This window comes from Leptodactylus fuscus, chromosome 5 (genome assembly GCF_031893055.1).
Source record: "Leptodactylus fuscus isolate aLepFus1 chromosome 5, aLepFus1.hap2, whole genome shotgun sequence".
In the NCBI taxonomy this organism is placed as follows: domain Eukaryota; kingdom Metazoa; phylum Chordata; class Amphibia; order Anura; family Leptodactylidae; genus Leptodactylus; species Leptodactylus fuscus.
This window is the reverse complement of record NC_134269.1, coordinates 115,810,178-115,833,922: the sequence shown is the minus strand read 5'-3', so window position 1 is coordinate 115,833,922 and position 23,745 is coordinate 115,810,178. Positions and strand designations below refer to the sequence as shown.

At 38.2% G+C, this 23,745-nt stretch overlaps 1 protein-coding gene across 5 annotated transcripts in view; it reads left to right on the top strand.

Moving 5' to 3' along the window:
- Window positions 1–23,745, top strand: part of PHTF2 (putative homeodomain transcription factor 2) — a 78,348-nt gene that overhangs the window by 42,907 nt on the left and 11,696 nt on the right. For 3 of the 5 annotated variants that reach the window (XM_075274100.1, XM_075274101.1, XM_075274102.1), the window contains 11 exons: window positions 2,296–2,365; window positions 3,080–3,238; window positions 8,679–8,844; window positions 11,754–11,918; window positions 14,819–15,035; window positions 15,324–15,482; window positions 17,417–17,635; window positions 18,804–18,932; window positions 20,687–20,959; window positions 22,282–22,413; window positions 23,137–23,223. In XM_075274100.1, coding sequence (XP_075130201.1) covers window positions 2,296–2,365; window positions 3,080–3,238; window positions 8,679–8,844; window positions 11,754–11,918; window positions 14,819–15,035; window positions 15,324–15,482; window positions 17,417–17,635; window positions 18,804–18,932; window positions 20,687–20,959; window positions 22,282–22,413; window positions 23,137–23,223 — 1,776 coding nt within the window. The remainder of the gene's footprint in view (window positions 1–2,295; window positions 2,366–3,079; window positions 3,239–8,678; window positions 8,845–11,753; window positions 11,919–14,818; window positions 15,036–15,323; window positions 15,483–17,416; window positions 17,636–18,803; window positions 18,933–20,686; window positions 20,960–22,281; window positions 22,414–23,136; window positions 23,224–23,745) is intronic. The other 2 variants (XM_075274103.1, XM_075274104.1) reach the window with 2 other exon arrangements.

The window sequence follows — 23,745 nt, the reverse complement described above, 5'->3', positions numbered from 1 at the left end:
ATAAAATGATAAGGGTGCCCATACTTTTGCACCGGTCAAATTTTGGTTTAATGCATATTGCACATTTTCTGTTAGTACAATAAACCTCATTTCAATCCTGAAATATTACTGTGTCCATCAGTTATTAGATATATCAAACTGAAATGTCTGTTGCAAATACCAAAATATTTAGAACTAAAAATGATTAAGATTAATAGGGGTGCCCAAACTTTTTCATAGGACTGTATATGGTACGGGTGTCAGAATGCGGCAACTTTAAGAAAAACATTTTTTTGCCGTTTTAGATCTTTGTTAAGGGGCTAAAATGCAAATAAAACTACATAAATTTGGTTTTACAAGAATTGCACCAAAACATAGACATGTAATTTTGACTCCACAGTGAATGGCAAAAAAAATGAAGCTCTTAAGAAAACCGTACAAAATCACTTTTTCTCCAATTCTACCCTGAATTTTTCTTTAACTTCCCAGTACATTTTAGAGAACAATAAATGGTACCATTAAGAACAACAGTTTGTCCTGTAAACATTAGGCCCTCATATGGCTCTATGAATGGAAAAATAAAAAGTTTATGGAGTTTGGAAGGCGAGGAGTCAAAAATGATGATCGGAAAATATCACCGATGGGAAGGGGTTAAGAACTAGAAGGTGGTGAAAGGTCCTATTTAAATCCTAAAAGTCTTGGAAATCCAACTCTTGCCTCTAAGAGTAAAATAGTTTGTGACTTCTTGTGTTCCGGAAGTGGACAATGTGCCATATACACAATGGTCTGGAGCATGGTTTGGCAGAGTTTTGTAGTCATGCTCTGTGACATGGCAGAGGTCATTGTGTAGAGAGGAAAGTAGATACGTTGTGACTGGTGGATTCTGTGTCTTATTTGTATGTACATGATAACTGTGATCATCAGTGTTGCTGGTAAGTTAGATTGCTGCTTCAAAGATTTCTCCTACAGAAAACTGGAAATCTCTGCATATTTTTGGGTCAGTGGTCAGAGTCAGAACTGTAGGAGTTTTAGGAATTTTTTTAATATATAGAGAATAACAGAAAAACCTCATTAAATTTTTTTTAAATATGTTGAACATAAAACTTAGCTGCTCCTTCCATTCCATACGATGTCTTTTCTTTCTAGTGGTTTTTAAAGGGGTTGTCCAAGATAACTGTTCTTTTTGCAAGGAGGCCAGGGAAGATAAAGGAAAAAAAAAACCTTACTCCTGTCCCCAGGGCTTCCAGTGTCTCCCAACATAGACCAGTCCTGTCTCACGGGTCTTGTTATGACAGAAGTCCCCGCCGCATGTGACCATCGAGGCTTCAGTGGCCTAAGTAAAGGAAACGGAACGTCATTCGTATACATCGCCTATGACATCCCCTTTCCTTTCCTTAGGACACCAATTTGGCCTCAGCAGGAACTTCCAACAAAACAAGAACCCAGAGTGACTGGACTGGACTTCGGTGGGAGACACCGGAGCACCAGGGATGGCGAGTATGGGTTGTGTGGGGGGGGGGTTTTTTCCTCCCCTTTCCTGACCTTGCAACCCTCCCCCTTTCTGGACAATTCCTTGTAATGGTTGTTCAGTTTCTTACCAAAACTAATACATGCAAAAAAAAAAAAAAAAAAAAAAATTAAAGTTGCGTTTATCCAAAGTAAACTTAATGCAGAACCTTTCTTTATTTCTTTGCAGTGCAGTACTCCCCTACTTTAAAGTAGTTGTCTGGTTTCGTGAAAGAAATGATCACAAAAATGCTTGTTGTCTGCTGCTCTGCAGTGGTGACCACATTGTCAGAATGTGACTATTATATAGTCCTTTACGTTATAACAGCAGAGCAGTAGGAGAAGGGAATGGGGTGGGGGATGTTCTAAGTCCCTGTGATAATTTGCCATTGATAGTCATTGGAAAGCTGCTAACAACCCCTGTAGATTCTGTAAGGGCTACAAAATCTACATCCAACATATCTTAATACAATGTTCCTTAGCTGATGCCTCTTTGTCCCTTGCGTGTGGTTCCCTAACTGTTGGCAGTAGGGATGCCATAGCATTGCCAGAACTTTGTACCCTGTTAATAAACAAAGAGCCATATTACCGTATTTGATGTAATAGACTTTTTGATTTTTGGTGCTTCCCCACTAGTTGTATAGGCAAGTTGCTGTCAACCTATGAAAAGGTAGGGACCCATGTGTCCCCAGCAAGATAACTTCTAGTCTCACACATTTGTGTTCATAGTAACAAATTTGTTTTATGTAACTGTCAGCATTTTGAAGGAAACTCTGGTTGGTGATATTTGTCTTTTACCTGTTTGCATAGGGTTTAAGAAACAAGCCAAAGAAAACTGGTCATGTAAAACCAGACCTCATTGACGTGGATCTTGTGAGAGGTATAGTATTTTAACAGAGATTTTAATTCTCTTTCTTCCATGTGATTGTGTTACTATTAGCAGCTTAAGTTACTCTCTCATCACAATGAAAAGAGAGATGTCAAACAAGTTCAAGCTTACAGAAGGTTTTCACATACTGTCAGGTGACCTGATGCACAGCCGCTGCTGGATTAATCCTATTGTTTAGAGGTGGGGGCATTGCTAATGTACTTTCTGTCATCATTTGTCATCAACCAGAATATCCAGAATAATTCTACAGTCTTGAGCAACATTTCTTAAGAAAGTCAGAAGGTGTGTCATGTCACTCACTTTGAGCACGCATTACCTACAGAGATTGCAAAGAAAGAGAAAGTCATTTTGTTTTGTGCGTGAACTTTTCTGCCAACTTAATAAGTAGTTTTCTAAACAGCACGCACATGACCTGCAAGTTGTTATCCAGGATGAGAAAAACATTGCTGCTTTCTTTGAGAAACAGCGCCATATTTATCTAAAGGCTGTGGATGGTATTGCAGCTAGACTCCATTAAACATTAAATTGTTTCTGTCTGAGCTGTACTGCCAAACATAACCTGTGGGTAGGTATAGTACTGTTTTTATTTAAAAAAAAAAAAAAAAAAATTTTTTTTTTTTCTAAAACTAACGCCTTTTAAATATTGTTCATTTAGAATTGTTATTCTTAACTTGCATAAATTAAAATTATTCTCTTTCCCTCAAGGGTCTGCTTTTGCAAAAGCAAAACCAGAAAGTCCATGGACATCTCTCACAAGGAAAGGAATAGTTCGAGTTGTATTTTTTCCATTTTTCTTTAGATGGTGGCTTCAAGTAACCTCAAAGGTCATTTTCTCTTGGTTGCTTCTATTATATCTCCTTCAAGGTAAGGTGTAGGCACATGAAGTGTTGCTATATTAGTTTTTTTATTTACTGTACATTTCTGTTCCCTGGACTTTCACATTTGGTCTAGTTTACTAGAAGTGTTTGTGCTTTAGGCACTCTATTCATTGTGGTCAAGCAGTGACTATGTAGTCTGTGACAGACACCTTTCATTCCACTGCTTACCTTTGTGATTGCTAGTTAAGCTTTTTCTTCCTGCTTCCTATATAGTGTGTATGGAACCCAATGCTGTTGTGCAAACATTCATAATGGTTCACAACATACTTTGCTTTGGCATCTGCATGTCAGGGAGTAATTGTATAATACTATGTTATGTATGTAGCTATACTTTGAGTTCTATTTTAGTAGCATTATAAATACACTAGTACTCTAGGTATACATTACTGAGCCACTATTTTCTGCTAAGTCATAATGTAAAATCAAAGGTGTATGCTTAAATCGACCATTCAGCTTTTTTTTTTTTTTTTAAAGCTAAGCAAGGTAGTCATCAAAGTACATAAAAATATGCTATTGCTGATTCCTTCACCCATGCCTAGCACCTGGATCCATGTCTGTCTCCTGCTTCTGCAAAACACTGCAGAACTACTACTTGTCATTTGTTATTATGTTATTCATAACATATAATTGTATATATAATAATATAGTAACCTATATTTAATTTATAGCAAGAATTATGTCACATTGACAGACTTCAGAAATGCCCAGTTTTGCTCATTGACTTAGAAGTCCATCAAGTTCCGCTAAGTTCTACTCAGTTTGCAGGAAAAAAATAGTGCTGCATGCTATATTCTGTCAATTGTGACAGGGTCTATAACGGGGGCTTGTGACGCAGATGTGAACAGAATCTAATACAATTATTTTAATTGGCTTTTTGTCTTTGTTGTATCGAGTAATAGATGTTTATAATGTTGGCTTCAGTGCTCAGTTTGTATATAGAAAACAAGCGGCGCGCCAGAGAGTGACTCATAGCCAAGATTGCTAACAGTCTTCTGAACAAGCCACAGATAAACAATTTTATTGCCAGCCGTTACTGAAAATTCAGGTGCCTTTTCACATCTGAAATCTCATACATATGATGCAAATGAATATTACTCATTGAAATGCCGAGAAATTTCTCTGCGCAGTTTGTCGCTGTACCATGCAGCAAGCAATTTCCGGAGCTCTCCCTCGTGGTGATCAGTAAACATATGTCTTTGCCTTTACAACTGCTTCCCTTTTCATGTTATGAACAGCTTTTGTATAGACAGTGGAGGCTTTATTGTTTGGTGAGGAAAGAACTGTAACAAGATAGAAATCTGCAACTCCCAATGGAGAAGTCTTTGTATACAAGAATAACCAAACCGTCCTAAATGAGAGCTAAAATAATATGGGAGCTGCACAGTGAAAAAACTGGCTTTATGACTATATGTAAGCTGGATAAGTAGACTACAATCACCAGATACTTCTGTCACAAGACATTAAAAATAAACTTGGTACTATAGAAAAAAATTTAGGGACCGTAATCCTTGTTCATCCTTAAATTTCAGCACATAAATATTTTCATTGTATGAGCAAATCAAACTGAAATGCCACATTGTTGAAAAGCTGTTTCGGGTTTTTTGTCAAGAGTGGCTTGAAAAGTAATGGGAAGTATAAAGGAATCACTTCTAAATCCACTCGAGGCTTTGGCTAAATAAATTTAAAAAAAATAAAAAATAAAAAAATAAATCTGCTTTAGGACAGGTTCACACCTGCGCCCCGGTCTCCACTTTTAGGTTTCCATCTCCTGCCCAAGAAACTGGACAGGAGACTGAAACCTGAAGTCACTTTTCAAACCCATTCATTTGAATGGGTTTGCAAAATGTCCGCACGTGAGTGTTTTGTGCTCTCCGTGGTGAAACAGTTTTGTTTTTTTTTTTTTAACTGGACACTAAGTCGGACATGCAAGACTTTGTGTCCGGTTAAAAAAAAAACAAAAAACTGTTTCATCGCTGTTGTCTGCCGGGTTTCCGTCTACTGTCAGCAGAAAACAGTAACCTAAAAGTGGAGACTGGGGCACAGATGTGAACCCGCCCTTATACTATATTTTGGATATGAAAATCTCTGCTATACTATATTTTTGTATATTGATTCTTCATTATTTAAAAAATCTCTGTCCTTGTATGGAATCTTCTGTTTCTGACTACAACACTGAAATCTGTCCTGGTCGTGTGATGGACACACTGGTGCGCTACTTGTTCCATTAGAGAGTAGGGGTTCCGGCATCCATATGCTCTGTTAGGGCATATGGACAAACCTCTCCTTTGTGAGACAGCTACTTTAAGCTGAGATCTTGAAAACTGTAAGGACCGTTCCTGGTTTTACGACAATTTGTGGCAGTTTCTGAATAGATGACAGCCACACACCAGCTTGGTTTTTGGTCCTATTTCAGCTGCTATGTATGGCCTTGTCTTTAGAACTTGATAAATAATACCGCTACTTTGTATTGCTGGTTCCGGATATCTTTTTATTTTGCTTGGTGGCTTTATGACAATATATCCAGTCTATGGAATTACCTCAGGGCTACCATTTTCATGGGTTCTCTGGTATTTTATTTACATGTTTCTATGTGTATAATGTAAGCCATTCTTTTTCATATCGCACATCTTGCTCTAAATTCAACTGCAAAGGCTTTTCAATTAGAATCCAGTCCTGCATGGTCTCTGCAGACTATTGATTTGGCGGCCTATGGTGACCTGTGCTACATTAAATGAAAGCACGTGAAATAATTTATGGTGCAATGAAGTGACTAGTATGTGTGACCTTTTTGGAAGCGGCTGGGTAGCTTTTATTTGCATTCCCTTACTGGTATCTGTTTCCATGGTAACTTATTTTTAGCCTGCACATATGCTTTATATTTATTGAGGTTACAATTAAAACAGCTGCCTTGATGAAATCGCCCCCTGTGTCTGGATTAAAATATTAAGACGGGGGGTGGTTTTTGCATACAGAATAGCGCACAATCTCTGTGGGGACTCATTGCTTCTGGGAAATCTGTATCTATCCATCTACAGGCATGAAATCTGAAAATGCTTCAATTTATCTCATATGTATATTTTATGGGAAGGAGAAATGTTGGTAGATTTCTGAAATGATCTCTTTATTAATACCGGGCTGATGAAAGTTCTCTGTGTATGCATGTTAGAAGGGTTGCTACCTTGAAAGCGTTCTTTACTTACCTAAGGCTTTGTTCACATATGCAGTGAAGATTTTGTCATATCAGGTGTTTAGAAAAATGTAGAGTGCATTCAGCTTTTTTTTTTTTATTTTTTTTTTTTATTTTATTTGGGGGAGGGTTGTAGGAATCCAATGGATTCACTTAGTATGTGATTAGAGTCTGTAACAACCATTGGTCTCTCGTGTGACTACTCCAGCACTGTGTTGTATATACCAAATTTTCTGCTTTATTACTATGTTAAAGGGGTTCTGCAGGAAATACAGTTTTCTGCAAGGGGTCAGGACAAGCTGAAAAAAGAAAACAACGAAAACCATACACTCCTGCCCTCATGATCTTGTGTCTCTTTCCAAGTCCTCAGGGTCTTGTTCCAGTGGAAGTCCTGAACAATCAGCGGCCTAAAGAAAGGACACAGAACATCACAATGGTTATATATGAATGAGGATCCAGTTGTATTTCCTGGATAACCCCTTTACATCCATGTGTATACAGTACTTAAGGGGTATTCTCCTCATTTATGGCATTATGACTTGTCTCCAGAATGAGGATCCCTACACCATATAGGTATAAGGTATATCCTGCTGATATGCCATAAATTAATCCTGAAAATTCCCTTTTAATGCTTAGACCCCACATTGCGGAAACACAGATTTTTTTGTTGCGGTTCTTTGAGAACCAGCCATATTTGGCTTCAAAAGGTACGGGAAATATATAGGAAGCTCTTATACTTCTATCTTCTGCTCAATCCACTCCTGGCTTTGTCTAAAAGAAAAAAAAAAAAAAAACACAATAAAATCTGCAACAAAGAAGTTGTGTTTTTGCAACATGGGTCCTTGACCTAATGGTGTAGTCCAGTTAGAGGTTGAAGACCCACGTTGCGGTAACGCAGCTTTTTTTGTTGCAGATTTTGCTGTGGGTTTTTGAATGGGATGGGTTGAACAGTAGAGAGAAGTATAAGAGTTTCCTATATATTTCCCTTTCCTTTTGTATCCATTCTTGGGTTAGGCTCAAAAAACTGCAGCAAAATCTGCAACAAAAAAGGTGTGTTTCCACAATATGGGGCCTTTAGACAGAGGAGGTGCTCCTTCATTTTATGGAGACTTGATCATTTAGGTGAAGGCAGCAGTTAAAGTTCCTATCATATATTGTACATACATTGATCAATAGAAAACACTGTATTACCTGTAATTATAACTGTTAGCCTGTCACAGTAGTCTGATTCTGTGAGAAGCCACAACTGTCTAACATGCGGTCTGGTAGTACATGTGCCAGTAGATTGCACATTGGCAATACAATTAACCCTGTCTATAGCATCTTGTGTATGTGAACCAGCGCAGAAAAGCTCTGCACACAACCTTAGGCTCCATTCACACAGAGTGACGTTGGCGTTTTTTGTGCTTATTTTGTACTTATTTTGGCATATAGCGCCGCGTTTGCGCTGCACTATTTTGCGGTCGCGTTGAACGGTGCAAACGCGGCGTATACGCGGCGTTATGCACAAAATAAGCACAAAAACCGCCAACGTTACTCTGTGTGAATGGAGCCTGATTGTGTTGTTTCACAGTCCACACACAAGATGCTATAGACAGTGGCTAAGAGTGGTATGCTTCATGCACAGTGTAATGCAAAGTTACTCCGCCTTTTATTTTTATTTTTTGCAATGGTAACCTATGGACAACAGATTTATCTCTGAAGTGCCCTGCATCTTGAACAATGCTTGGTGCCCACCATCTACCATTCTCCTCTGCGAACCATGTATAACTATGAGATTCGAACGTATACTAACATTTTATGTTGTCCCCATCATGTATGTTTGGAGGAATAGGGCAGGACGGCGCTTACAGGTCCAATAGATTTTATTAATAAGAAGAATTGCACTAGTGCAATTCTTCTTATTAATAAAATCTATTGGACCTGTGAGCGCCGTGCTGCCCTATTCCTCTGCTGTTTCCCCGGTTGACACAACTGGTGCCTTTGAGACGTGCTGCTCCCCATACCTGGTATCATATACACCTTAGTACGGAGTTGTGAACGCTGTCACAACCAAACCAGGTGAGAGGCCACCAGGTCTGATACATTCATTACAATTATCTAAAAAGGTGAATAGACTATCTACACTATAAAGTGTGCTCGGTGTTTTTCTATCTTTTACATCATGTATGTTTGGCATGTATTTAGATACAGTTGGAGTGCATGAGTTTTTACAAATGTCTCTGCTTCTGTTTTGCAGTTGCCTCAGTAGTATTATTCATCATATCACCTGGACCTCACTGTGTACCACTTACCGAAGTTGTTGGACCAATATGGTTAATGTTACTCCTTGGAACAGTTCATTGTCAGATCGTATCTACACGTACAGTAAAATCACCTCCAGTCATAGGTGGAAAAAGAAGGAGGTAAAAGGGTGGGGGACCCCAGTTTGTTTTTAATGTGTGTTTTCTTCATGCATGAACGTTTTTCATTACTAATGACCTTTAGTGTGGCAGCTGTCCTTTTAACCCTTTGGATGCTATATGGATGGAAGCTTCAATGTGTATATATAGGTGTGTTCATAATTCATAGCATCATAGGACATTCAAAGGGTTAAATAAGGGTTGTAAATTGCTTTTCCCAGATAGAAATGTGTTTAATGCCTTACCCCCATGGACTAGAAATTTACAATACATTTTGTTTAGAAATACAGGTAGTGACACATTATATAGACTTTATTAGATGTCATTCATTTATTTTTACTTTGCAGAACATAGCAGGATAGGGCTAGGTACAGAACACTAGAACACTATGTTAAACTTACCGCTATGCGGCTGCCCACTGACCTATCCATCTATCTATCTTAAATTAAACTATAGAAATATATATATGAAGCTATAGATCTTGTATCTTACTATAGAGTACAAGACAAGATGCTTATACCTAGACTATTGTCTTTGACAGTACTGAGCCAAAAGTATACCAGATGACCATCCATTTTGCTGGTATGCTTTAAGCATACAAAAACTTAATCATCTGCACTTCAATACTACTACTACTACTACTACTACTACTATATAATGTATACTGTTTGGTGTATTTTTACTAGATGTCAATGGCAGACATATGTAAATACATAGGCGTATAGTTAATTTATGACATATGTTTGGTGTATATATGCAAAGCGATCTTACGGAAAGTAATGTCTGAATGTACAGCCTTATATAGCTGTATCAAATATTGTTTTTTAATTCGGGCAGATTGAGAGAAAAGATGCAAGGTTTAATATTTATGAGGAATGACACAAGAGCAGTCCACTGTCCATAAAAGTGTCTTGGAAATGGGTGACATGATGGATAGAAGTCAATTTAAACTACTCCATATAAAGTGCTTGCACTAAAAGTAATTCTTAAAACCCCAAATAGGCGATTTCCCTCCCCACACACCTTCCTCCAACCACTCAGCATTGATTGCAGCAACTGAGGAGTTAATTTTCCAGAATCAGAGCAATCTGACTCTGTAAGTGAAAGCCAAGAACGAGAAGGTCCTATGCTGTACAGTAATAGTACGGTGGCCAGGCAGATAAGGTAGCATAGTAACCCTATGCACACAAAAAAAGGCTCTGTAAGCTTATTCCCTATACTCCGGATGAGGGATGGTACTACATCATTCATTATAACCATCATAAGGTGCACACACCATAATGTACTGACCATGCAGGGAATACAGAAAAGAAGTATGCCCTCAATATGCCCGCTTCCCCCCAGAAAGATTTTTTGAAAAAAAAAATAAAAAATTCCATAGTTTAAAAAAGTTAGTGAAAAAAAAGAGTAACAAAAGGGAGGTGACTAGACGGACCTTTAGATTGCTGGTAAGGAGTGTAAAACCAAATAGTTCAGTTGTATAATAGTGATGTAGGAACAAGAGCAGTTTATAGAAATATACAATATATACAAAAGAATAATTTAGATTATTTACCTTCTTTTCCAAAATAAAATTGGCCATTTTCTAAGCTGACATTCGTTCATATAAAACAATAATATTTCTGGCATGTATCACATCCTAAATATTAAGTGCCTGTAAGTAGATGTACTTTTTTGGTACACAGGCATTTAAAGAGGACCTTTCACCGATTTGGGCACAGGCAGTTCTATATATTGCTGGAAAGCCAACAGTGCGCTGAATTCAACGCACTGTCAGCTTTCCTGATCTGTGCCCTGAGTAAAGAGCTATCGGTGCCGGTACCGTAGCTCTTTACAGTCAGAAGTGCATTTCTGACAGTCTTTCAGGTACGTCCTTCTCCACAGCAGCGCCTATCGCGCTGTACAGTGTGAGCAGGGAGGAACGCCCCCTCCCTCTGCTCACAGTGCTTGTCCATAGACGAGTATTATCAGGAGGGGAGGGGGCGTTCCTCCCCGCTCACACTGTACAGCGCGATAGGCGCTACTTTGAAGAAGGACGTATCTGACCGACTGTCAGAAACGCCCTTCTGACTGTAAAGCCCTACGGTACCGGGACCGATGGCGCTTTACCCGGGGCACAGATCAGGAAAGCCGACAGTTCGCTGAATTCAGCGCACTGTCAGCTTTCCAGCAGTATATAGAACTGCCTGTGCCCAATCTGATGAAAGGTCCTCTTTAAGCTGGTGTTGACCTCAGAATGGATTGTCTCAGCAATGTACTATGTGGTGTACAGGTCCCTGTGACATGCCAGTATTTTCAGGTGGATAAGATTTTGACATCTGAGGCTTAACACAGCGGTTAACAAAATGGATAGTTCTAATCTGGTTATATCCTTGTCCCACATTTTCGGTTTAGTGAATGCTGCATTAGGGTGCATTCACACTGAGTAAACGCTAGCTTATTTTGTAAAGTAAAATTACACTTGTAAATTTTGCTATCCCATTGACTTCAATGACATTTTACAGGCGTATTTTTACAGGCGTATTTTTTACAGGCGTATTTTTACACTTGTAAAAAAATATCATTGAAGTCAATGGGATAGCAAAATTTACAAGTGTAATTTTACTCTACAAAATAAGCTAGCGTTTACTCAGTGTGAATGCACCCTTACACAGGTAAGGATCAGCATTCATTGCACATCTCTGTCCGTACATTCCTGTAAAGGGTTTATGGTCAGAGCCATGTTAGGGTCTGAACTAGATTCAACATACAACGGAATTGTTCAAAATCCAATCTCATGGCAAGAAATGAGCCATTGTCCCTTTTTATCTACACTACGTTTGTAAAAGTATCCTAGCTACAACCATTGTTTCATTGCCCCATTGCAAGTCAATGATGAAGGCCCTCCCACTTTTTCATCTCTTCTGCTGAAGGAAATTGAGAAAAGCAGCACACTTGGAAGTACATAGGGAAGGCGACGGCTCTAGTACCACAGATAATACACAGGAGGGGACTTTGCAGAACTACGGTACAAGCACCTCTCACAGTATTGGCGCAGTCTTCAGAGATATCTGGCATGCTGCTTTCTTTTTATCAGGGTTTGTATTTATTCCAAGCTTTGTTTTCTTGGAGAGATGCAGTATCCCTTCTCTGGAAATCATTGGCATCATAGTTTACATGCAAAATATATTATATGAGCTATGTACTTGCCTGCCATAAACCTAGAAATAACAATTTTCCTTAAGAAAAAAATTACATTAGAAGAACAACTGTCATACTCATTCGTGGCACATGTTTAGTGGTATCCTTTTTGGATTTGAAGGTTATTTTGCGGGCGTTTCCAGCCAATAATTTAGAAAAATGTCAAAATGGTGGTTAATTAAAAAATAAATAAATAAATCGTGCATCATTCTAAGAATTTTTAAAATAATTTTTATCGACAGTGTAACCACTTTAAATCATATAATGAAAAATCACTAAATTAACTGAAGTCGGCTGTGAAACTGAATGGATTGAACAGCATGTGTTTTGGTTTTTAAATGACTTGTAAAAACATATTTATGCTGTAATAAAATTGTAAAAATAAGTTTTTGGTGAAGGAGCTACTGAAGTCTGAGGACGAGACATTAGCTGGATTGTTTATTCATTTGAACTTGAAATTGTACCTGTTTAAAAATTAAAGGGGCTGTGAAACAGAAATGCGTTTGGCACAGCACCTCATACATAGTTTATGGTTGGCAGGCTTAGATCTAATTTCCTTCTGTTTGGAAATGCACAAAAAGTCAACTTGTCAGTAGAAGGAATATTGTCTATCTCTTACATGTTATGTTTCTGTCAGTCTTCGTGCTGCTTATTTGTGTTTGTTGTCGTGAGTGCTCTACTAATTCTGATCAAGTTTAGTATAATACATATAAAAGATTCCAAATTGAGAACTGCATTGCATGGGCTACAGATTGGTTAATTACCACTAAGGGGTCCTTGGGAAGAATATGCAAATCTGTCTCCCAAGATGTAAACAGGGGTCCGTCGTAGGATTAAACCGTAATATAGATCTGTCAAATGATGGACTGCAATGGATCCCGAAGGACTCTATTTTTTCGTCCATTATTTTAGACGCACTCTGTGGTGGACATTGCCTAACATGTTGTCACTTTTTAATGAGTGCCAATATTGATTTTTAATAATAAACTAGGTCTGTTAATATTACTAATGTTAGAAAATTTATCAAATTTACTTGTAGACTAAAAATTAAAATCCTATCGTATTGGTCTGTAGCTGCTGTGCAGACTTAGATGTCCCTATGGTTACAGACTGCGACCAAACACGGAGTAGTCTGATCTTGCAGCTTTTTTTTTTTTTTTACTTTCTTATATTCGATCCTTAGTTTTTGCTAAGTTTTGACTTTGAGTCCACATTGAAAGAATTATAGCTTCAGAATAAAACTAAGTAGACAAATTCTTTATGTAAATTTTTGTACTGTATTAATATATATATATATATATATATATATATATATATATATATATATATATATATATATATTGCAAATTTCATAGCATATGAACTTTATCAGAGTTTTTGTGAGCAGGATATTGTCTGACATTTTCTGTTGTTGGTATTTGTGAGTCATTCATCTGTAATAAAAGACTTGTATGCTCCATATCATAACATGTTGTAGAGAACCTACTGAAGACACTCAACTGGGTCACTTAAAGGGGTTATGCAGGATAAGCGGGGGGTTTTTTTGTTTTGTTTTTTTATGCAAGGGGGCGAGGAAAGTGGTGGTGGTGGGGGAATCATACTCTTCTGTCCCTAGTGCTTCCACCCATTGTCTTCCACCATGGTCCGATCCTGCTGTTACAGGTCTTGTTTTGGTGGAAGACCCCAGGAGCAGCAGCAACAGACCTTGGTGGGAGTCACCAGAGCACTGGGGACAGGTGAGAATGGGTTTCTGTGGCTATATTTATATATGTAATTCTCACTTTCCCCAGCCATCTTGCAGAATACTGCTTATCCTAGGACAACCCCTTTAAAGAAGACCTGTCACCACAATCAATACTAAATTACATAGATCATGTGATTTCTGTTGTGACCCTATAAACAAATTAGTTAATATAAATTATATATCTATAATATTTATTATCTTTCTCTCTCCAAAAGGTATTGTCCCTGGAATCTTATTAATGTCTTATTCACTGAGTGGGCATTATCCTTTTATTTTCTCTGAGAAACACTAAAGGCTGCTCTACTGCCCACTTAATGAATAAGGTTACATTTACCTTTAAGCTATCAGGGCCATATCTTTTGAATTGGTGGATTTAAAAAAAAAAAAAAAATTCAGGGGAACAGTGGCAGTCAAATGAAGTGTGTCATTTAGCATTTTGTACTTGTGGACAAGATATTAAATCTTGTACAGTGTTCACACAACGCTTTTTAAAGAAACTTTAGCGTTTTGCCTTTTTAGTCAATGATAACTGAATTAAAAGGTAAAACACACAAGTTTAACACTGTACAAGATTTAATAGCACGTGGCCTTTAAAAAAAAAAAAAAAAATAAAATTTAAAAAAAATGCTTTTTCTGACGCACTTTTCAACTTTGTGCAACACAGCCTAACAAGCTTCTTTATTGAAATAACCACATGTTATTTACCATGTACATCATTGTAATATGGAATAAATTATCGCAGTTACGCACTATAGTCCCACTAAAAGTTGATGCAAATCACCAGGCTCCTCGGTTTTGATATGTTTTCTTTTATTTATTTGCTTGAAACCACTTTTTCTATTTTAGTCTGATTTAAAATATTTTATCCTTTTATTCAATTATGGTGTTGGGATGGTCATATACTAGTTTAATAAATGATTTTATTTAGATTATTTTAATAAGTAATATACTGTCGGTCATCTAGTGTCCGGACTTAATTTGATGCTCTAGCTGTGTTTTCTTTATCAATGTGATAACTTTATCTTTTACCTTTTATGACCCTTTTCACTTCAGTTCAAAGAAAGCCAAAAATTCCATCGACAAATCTACAGAAACTGACAACGGTTATGTGTCATTAGAAGGGAGATTAACAGGTAAAAGCAGCGAGGATGGGGTTCAAGTACATGAACCTCAAAGTGAACCAATCCACTCTGAGGAAACTACATGGGCAGCAGCTACAAACCGGATACATCAGGCGCAAACCAAGACAATGTACAATAAAACCAAAATGGTAATTTCTAAAACATAATTTATTTTTTTAATTTGTATCTGAATTTTGATTGAGGTAATACCACTGTCGTATGGTTGGTTGGTATGTATAAATGAGTAACTAATCCTTTCCAGGTGGTGCAGAAATACATGTCTCTTCAGAATAAAGGCACCCTGACTTCCAGTATTTCCTTGGAATGTGTTGGTTGTTCAGACAGATTAACCAGACACTTCAAATGTATGTGAACTGTTGAAAAACTTGTGTTATGTAATGATTTTCATGTACTCACACACAATTATTGCTATCCAGGATGTTCCGAGGTCTCCTGCAAACATCTCAGATGAGGTCTCCAGTGAAGATGACCCAAGCACAGGATACACGGCACGGCGTAGTATGGACCGCTCTCATGGTGACAGCATGCTTAGGAACCGAAAACCTCATCATTACAAAAAGCATTATACAACTGAGGTAGAAAATCAGTCCTCCTCCTTTAAGCTTTGTAGACAAAATAGAATTCTAGCAGAGGTTATCTCACCTTTACCAAAGTGCATGATTTGTTGTGGTTTATGGAGGGTTCACATTGACTTTTAAGGCTAGTTCACATGGAATCCGCGTCAGAATCCGGCTAAAAAACGCCTCCCATTGAAATCAACAGGAGCCGGTCATTTCCTTTTTCCACAAGCAGTTTGTTCCCGCTCTTGGAATAAAGAAGCGACATGCCCTTTCTTCAGGTGGATTCAGCCGCGGACATTCGCCTCGCAACACCTCCCTACCGACTAGGCCCATTCATTTAGGCCTAATCCGGTCACGGCTAGCGGTTTTTTGGAGCGGAATCTGAGGCAGCCACCGTGTCAAATTCCACTCACATGTGAACTAACCCTTATATATATATTATTTTTTGTTTTGTTTTTTATTGTTATTTTTTCTCTCTATAGCCGATATCTTGTGCAGCCTGCACTACAGGTTGCACTGTATACTGCCAGGTTGCGTAGAATGTTGCTGCTTTGCATGTGGTGGTGTTTTGTAGGTGGTTTTGATAGACAAGTATCCATACCTAGTTAGATATCACTAAAAAAAAAAAAAAAGCCATTGAGAACTTTGTATAATTGTTCTCAAATTAAAACTCAATGATTTTATGGTATGCATTAAAAACTTGGCAATGTAGTGTATACTAAAATTTGTAGTTCTAGTGGTATCTACTAGAGGTAAGTCGGTTGGAAAAAAAAAAATTGGGTTTTCTCTCTTTAATATGAGCTATCTCAGACCAGCCCAACCAGAGACAAAGAGCAGAGAGCCATCTAAATGCAGCTTTTTGCTGCACTCAATGGGTGAATCAGGTCCTTGAAAATGGTGTTGATAGTCCTTGCTGTGAAAAAAATACTGTGTGTCCATGACCAATGTACTCAGTCGTCTGCATAAGGCGTTCATAGTCATATTAAGTTCTCTGTTCCTTTTCCAGTGAATTTTCATATGTAATTGCGGGGGCTTAGCTTCTTTTAATATCAGAGAATCAGGTTAGATGTCTCCTTTGTTTCATTTACTTAGGTCAATAACTTTCAGTCCCCGGAGAGGTATGGCATGATGTTTGCGTCTTTTGGCTTTAATTGCTGAAGTAGAATAATTAAATGTTCAATTCAAGATGTAATTCGCTCTAAATATATCTGTGTTCTGTATCTTTAATTCCTAATGTCACTGGAGCAATATGTGGTGGCACAATCGACTTGCTAAATAAGAGAAAATCATTGATGCTGTTGGCGGGGTTTATTTACATATAGGATGTATTGTTTCCATTGTCTTGCCCATATTCGATGATGTGAAATGCTATGGTGTCCTTTGTTTGTGCTATTTTTTGTACGACTGAGGTATAATACTACAGTGTATAATGGAGGAAGGTCATCTGTGAGGGTATGTAACTGGGATGGTTGTGGGTACTAAGAAAACAAGGCCAGCAAATAAAATCTGTTTTGATACAATTTTCACAATAAGCACCAAATATGTACTAGTGTTGCTTGAAGTCGCTGAGCTGTTCTAAAGTCATGGAGAGCTCTTGAATATCTAATAGGTGGGGTCTGCCACACAGCCCAGTACTAATCAGTGGGCAGGCTTGGTAAGCTTTGCTGGAAGCAAAGGGTTGTGAACATTGTATAGTGAAATTTTGACAATACTGCAGCTCTGCTTCCATCACATAGCCAGCGGTCCCAAACTGCTGATCGGTGTGGGCGCGGTGTATAAAACCCCTACCTATTTTGAATACAGGCCAACAAAAAAGATATCTCAGAAAATCCCTTTTAAGGCATACCTTTCACCTATTTGTGGCATTAAGATATAAGATTTATTTTTATTATTTATTTTTTTTTACACAATATGACACAAATGTTGGATAACGGAAATATTTTTTTTAGGACATTCAAAAATCAGGAACCAGTTGTAGTTCTCGCTGCTCAAGTTCTCGACAGGATTCTGAAAGTACTCGACCAGAATCTGAAACTGAGGATGTTCTCTGGGAAGACCTACTGCACTGTGCCGAATGTCGCTCATCCTGCAGCAGTGAGACCGATGCGGACACGAATCATGGAAACTTGTGCATGAAGAGGGAATTCAGAGATGATCCATTTCATCAGGTACACATTTCTTTCACTCTTTGAGTGTTTTTTTGTTTTTTTTTTGCCATTGTGTTCAGCGTTGTTTGGTAAACATTTTTGTAATATGCTTAACTAATCCTACTTCCTTTTAATAGAAAACCGCTACAAAGTTCCCATTAACAATGCATTAACTAAGCATTGCCTGGGAGAGTTTGTCCTGTACACCTGAGATCACTGATCTATCTCTAGACAAATGTAGAGAACATTAGTTAAAACACAGGCGGGAAAGCTCAATTTCTTTACCCTGTGTGTTTTTTAACTAGTGATATCTTTCTGTTTTTTGGTCAGCCTTTACATGAAACCAGAGCCATCTCCAAATGTGGATGGTTTTCCCTAGAAACAGCTCAGTTAGGCTAAGGCCCCATGGGCCGTAAACGCAGTGATAAAGCGCTGCTGGAAGAACCACTGCGTGATCGCATTGCGGTTCTTTCCGCAGAGCTTTGAAGAGAAAGTTCACAGAATTTAGTCTGGCTAGTGGTGGACATTTTTTTTTTTATTAAAGTTAGCAGACAATAGTCAACTAAGAGTGAACTGCTACTTCTAATCAGTGTTTGGATTGCTGCCTCGCCTCTCCTGGCATATCTTTTGCTGTAAATTCTTACATTCTTTAAGAGTTAAGAATATTGGAGTGTCCAAAAATGTGTCCCTACACAGTCTGATGAAACTACCATGTTTCATTCAGGAAAAACACTGTCCTTGTGCTAACCTTTATTTCCTAGACTAGCCACAGCTGAATGAATGGAACATTAGGTTCTGGTGTAGTGAGCTCCCAAAAAGGGGGATTGATACTTTACTGAACAAATATAAAGTTATAATAATGTATTATGTGAATTTACTATTCTGCAAGATAATTAAAGTACAACTTTCTATATGGTCCTTCCTGCTTCCCTGCTCTTTCATAATCTAAACTGATTGAAAACAAGCTGATTTTAACCTTCTCGAAATGTTCTACATATAGTGTCTAGACTTATTTTTGCATGTTGTGTTTAACAGCTGGTTTTATCCTTGACTTATATTGATCAGATGAACTTTAATTCCCAAAGGATATTCCTTTGTAGGAATCCATTGGTCTCCAAAAACATAATGGTAACCTTTGCACTGTATTTCAAGCAGATAATGATACATTTTAATGTTTTCTTCTTCATAGAGTCATTTACCTTGGCTGCATAGCAGTAATCCAGGTCTTGAGAAAGTCAGTGCTATAGTGTGGGAGGGCAATGACTGTAAGAAAGCCGATATGTCTGTTTTGGAGATCAGTGGTATGATCATGAATCGGGTAAGTAATGAGTACCTTGTGTACTGTACTTTGGTTCAGATTTACTACAATTGTGAATGCTTTTAGTAAAAAATTATAATAAAAATAATAAGGTAAAGCCTTAATTTCTGGAAATAGGACTCCACAAGAAAATGTTAAAGTATAGTGAAAGTTCAGAATACAGTTACGGTCCATTCACACAGAGTAACGCGAGGCGTTTTTTGTGCTTATTTTTACGGCCGTAAAAAGACGTTTCCATTGAGTTCTATAGTAAAATACGTCCGTAATTTTACGTCCGTAAAATAACGGACGTAAAATTTCAGGCGTACTTTACTATAGAACTCAATGGAAACGTCTTTTTGCAGCTGTAAAAATAAGCACAAAATAAACACAAAAAACGCCTCGCGTTACTCCGTGTGAATGGACCCTTAAATTGCTGGATCTATAGCTGGCCACTAATGACAGCCAAACCTGGCAACTTCAGCAGGACTGACTGACCATCTTATGTGTCCCAACTGTGCTCCAGTGGCAAACGTTGTCTTCAGAGGGGTCAGGTATGTTGAATTCGATGATGAAATCATGTTGCATTCCTTTTGTTCTCATGGGCCATAAGCCACTGCCAGTCTCCATATAAATGCAAGATCTGCTAAACCAAGGAGTTATATGTATGGGGGCCAGGGACAAGAGATCAGAATGGATATTGTTCAGCTGACATCTAAAGTGCATTGACAGCTTTAGTTGTCAGACTGCATAACAGACTGAGGAGTGGAGCTAAAGTGTGTGTGTTCAGAGCGAGACATTGCTTTGACCACGATAATTCGATACAGATCAGAGTGGCTTGGTAACCCCTGGACTACATGGCTCATCCACCTCCCAATTAATTTTGTTTAATCATTTAATGTGGTTATGCCACAAAAAATATTTATTCTGTATACATAGGATAGAGGATATATTTCTGATTTATGAGGGCTCAACCATGGAGACCCCCACTAATTCTGAGAACTGGGTGTTTTCTACTGTTGTGAATGTAGCGGTGGTGAAGTAAAGTGCTGAACTATTTCTTTTCCTCCCATTGAAATGAATAGAGTTGGGTTTTGTCTGCATGCACTGCTACTACTCACAAACTGGGCAAAACACATCCATTCTCAGGATCACTGGGGGTCTTGGTGGCTGGGCCCCCAACAAACAGCAATTTATCCTCTGTCCTAGAGGAGAGGTTTGTGGCATAACCACATAAATTATCATCACTTGCATATGACTGACAAGGTCTGTGCATCATGTATGTATATTGATCCACCTTCTCTTATGTCTTAGAGCAGTATAGACACACTGACCTGATTTCCCTAAAAACGAACCTTGCCTTTAAGAGGTTAAACAGTATTTTTACACATGGCAGTACTGAAAGGTGAAATGACTTTCCATGGAACTGGTTTAATGTCAAAACTTAGAAAAGGCAAAAAAGAAATCCTCTCCAAATAGCACAGACTTTGGACAACCAAAGCTGCTTATACTTATACTGACATTGCTCATAGAAATAGATGACTTACAGGCTCCTAAGTGTAGAAAGCTTAGTGAATATATTAGTTAATGAGGTTGCCATATCACTAGTTCCTGGGAACCTTCATACGTCCTTGGTATGCGAATCTGGACCTTTTTATTTTATCAATGTATTTTGGTCATAAGAGATATCATATGCTGTATCTAACTGGTTTAATGTGTTTATGCAGGTTCATATAACTCTGTACAGTAAAATAAATCTTCTGCACTTGTTTCAGGTGAACAGCTACACACCAGGAATTGGATATCAGATGTTCGGAAACTTTATCTCCCTTATTCTCGGATTGACTCCCTTTGCCTTTAGACTGTCTGAATCCAGAGACTTGGAGCAGCTAGCAACACTTACTGCCTCTGAAATGTACACCATTGCTTTCGGGTCCAGCACAGACATCATGGTCATTTCTATGGTGGTGATTAGTTTTGTGGTCCGTGTTTCCCTGGTCTGGATTTTCTTTTTCTTGTTATGTGTAGCAGAGAGAACATACAAACAGGTATGTTTAGCATGACCTTATCATGGCTGGTAAAGGAAAAGTTCATTGTCATATTAAAAGCCTGTGCTTATAATATATATAATACACATCTGTAGACTTCCATTGCCCCCATCATTTTTCTAAGTATTTCTGATTTTCTTGGTAGGCACGCACTGGATCACTGAGGCCTAAACACAAAATCCATTTACTAACATAATTAAAAGGTTACAGTTCCTAGTTTTAACCCCTGCAGAGGCTTTTAAATAAACACTGTATACTCTCATCTGTGAGCCAGGAATCCAGTGGAGATTCTGTTCAGATCATCACTGCTCTGCCACCGATTTGCTATAGCACTTGTGTGTGTGGGTTGATTGTCAACTAAGGCCCCGTTTCCACGGAGTAACGCGCCACTCATTTAGACACGTAAACAAGTGTCAGAGCGAGGCGCTTCAAAACAGATCCCATTGACTTCAATGGATGCCGGCTTACGCACGCTACACATTGAAATCAATGGGAGGCTTTATAACCCACTGATTTCAATGTGTAGCGTGCGTAACCCAGCACCCATTGAAATCAATGGGATCTGTTTTGAAGCGCCTCGCTCTGACACATGTTTACATGTCTAAATGAGCAGCGCGTTACTCCGTGGGAACGGAGCCTAAGATCGAGGGGCGCTGAACCTAGTCTCTCCTCTTTATCCCTAGCCAAATGGATAGGTGAGCATTCAGCCTTTGCGCAGGTAAAAAATAAGAACTGGGACACTCCTTTAATAGGAGTTTGAAAATTTAGGCCTCACTGACCATTGCTTATTTTTGGGAACAAAATTTAAGTTGGTGAAATCAGTGTCTACAAGTACAAGACTTTGTGCAGAATTCTAGGGTTTTAACTAACTGGTTCCACGCAATATAATCGAATATAAGTATTTCTATGTAATGACTATGACAGTACTACACATTTAATAAGATGATTAATATGTTCCTCCTTGATTTCACTGACATAAGTGATGTTAGGTCAAGTTACATTTTCACATGACCCTTCTTCATGGAAAAAATAAATAAATAAAAAAAAAATAAATAAATAAAAAAAAAATATATATATATATATATATATATATATATATATATATATATATATATATACATACACACAGCATATATAATTATTTGTGTTAATTAATAAAGTAACATTGAATATGCCAATTTATATATCTTTCCAATATTAAATATCACATTACACCACTAAAGGCACAAACATTTCTTTGTAGAATGCTGATGACTTGTTTGCTATAGCGATGCCATTGTCTCTGCCATGTATGACAAATGATTTTAATTGTTTCATTACAGAGATTACTGTTTGCAAAGTTATTTGGTCACTTGACTAGTGCCAGAAGAGCTAGAAAATCAGAAGTTCCACATTTTCGTCTGAAGAAGGTTCAGAATATAAAAATGTGGCTATCTCTTCGTTCTTACCTAAAGGTAGATAAGAATGCACTGGGTACAGTTTATAGTACTTTTGTCAAAAGTCCATTTATGTAAATCAGTCTAGCGGAGATAAAAATTGAGTAGGCGTAGAGGAAGAAGAACAGCATGCCAAGAAATGCGCTATTGACATGATGATTATGTAGAGTTTCTTTGCTGCACCAAGATGACCAGTGATGTAATAGCAGTCTGTACTGTGGAATGGAGATGACCAGTTTCCTATTCTTTCCTATTCTATCCTTTATATTTAAGCAGTATATGCTGGCTAGATTGTGTGGCTATATCTGAGTGAAAAGGACAATCCAAAACCATACTCTCCTCAGCCAGTGGAGATGTTATGATAGTGTGTTGCAGGACCTAAAATAAACAGCTTATTCACAAATACTATACTTAACACTGAGTGCTGTAATAGTACTGCGTTCCAATGTCTTAGGCACAGGTGCTGTAGCATTACTTTTGGGGCACTGACTCGATTACACAACTGAGAAGCGGGACTGTCCGTCAGAGTAGTAGAAAATACTCAGAGTCCAGTAACTTAACCCCTCATGTGCCTTGATATATAGCATTTGGGGGCTAAATCGCCACTCCTCCTGGCTAGACCTAGAAGATGGTAATGCTGTGATAATGTTTAGAGCTTTCCTACTTTAATTCTAGGGGTTGTATTAAATATCTCAAATTGACATGCTTACATAGAGAACATTCTTGTACTTTACCTTACAGCGAAGAGGCCCCCAACGTTCAGTTGATGTAATAGTTTCCTCAGCGTTCTTGCTGACCATATCAGTGGTGTTCATTTGCTGTGCACAGGTGAGATTTTTCTTCGCTTAGCAGTCTTTTAAGTGGAGCAGCATGTATCTGACCACTGCCTCATCCAAATTCCTCCTTACTGTAGTCAGGCAGGACCGTCAATCCCTGATCTGGGGTCTCTGCAGTGGGGCTATCAGACATTTATCCTGTGCCTATTATTCATGATTCTCATCAACATCTAATGTATTGCAATGGCAGCTCTGATCATAGGATTGGAACAATTGTCTGAAAGGCTGATACAATGAAGGATGCAGACAGCACATTCCCTTTGCATCAAATAAACAAGAGAAGAAAACTTCTATCTTTTTCTACAGTCAGTGATGGAAGCTGCAGAGGGAATGTTCTATCTACATCCTTCATTCTCCTGCAAGGAGGACTTTTCTCTACGCCAGTTTCAGTGTAAAAATTGGACCCAGTTATAGCCAATGGGGTGCGCCGGTGTCTGCAGGTAACCACTGTTTTAGTAGCCCGGTCCCGTGCGCAGATGTGAACTTTGCCTAACTTTCTAATTTACGTCTAACC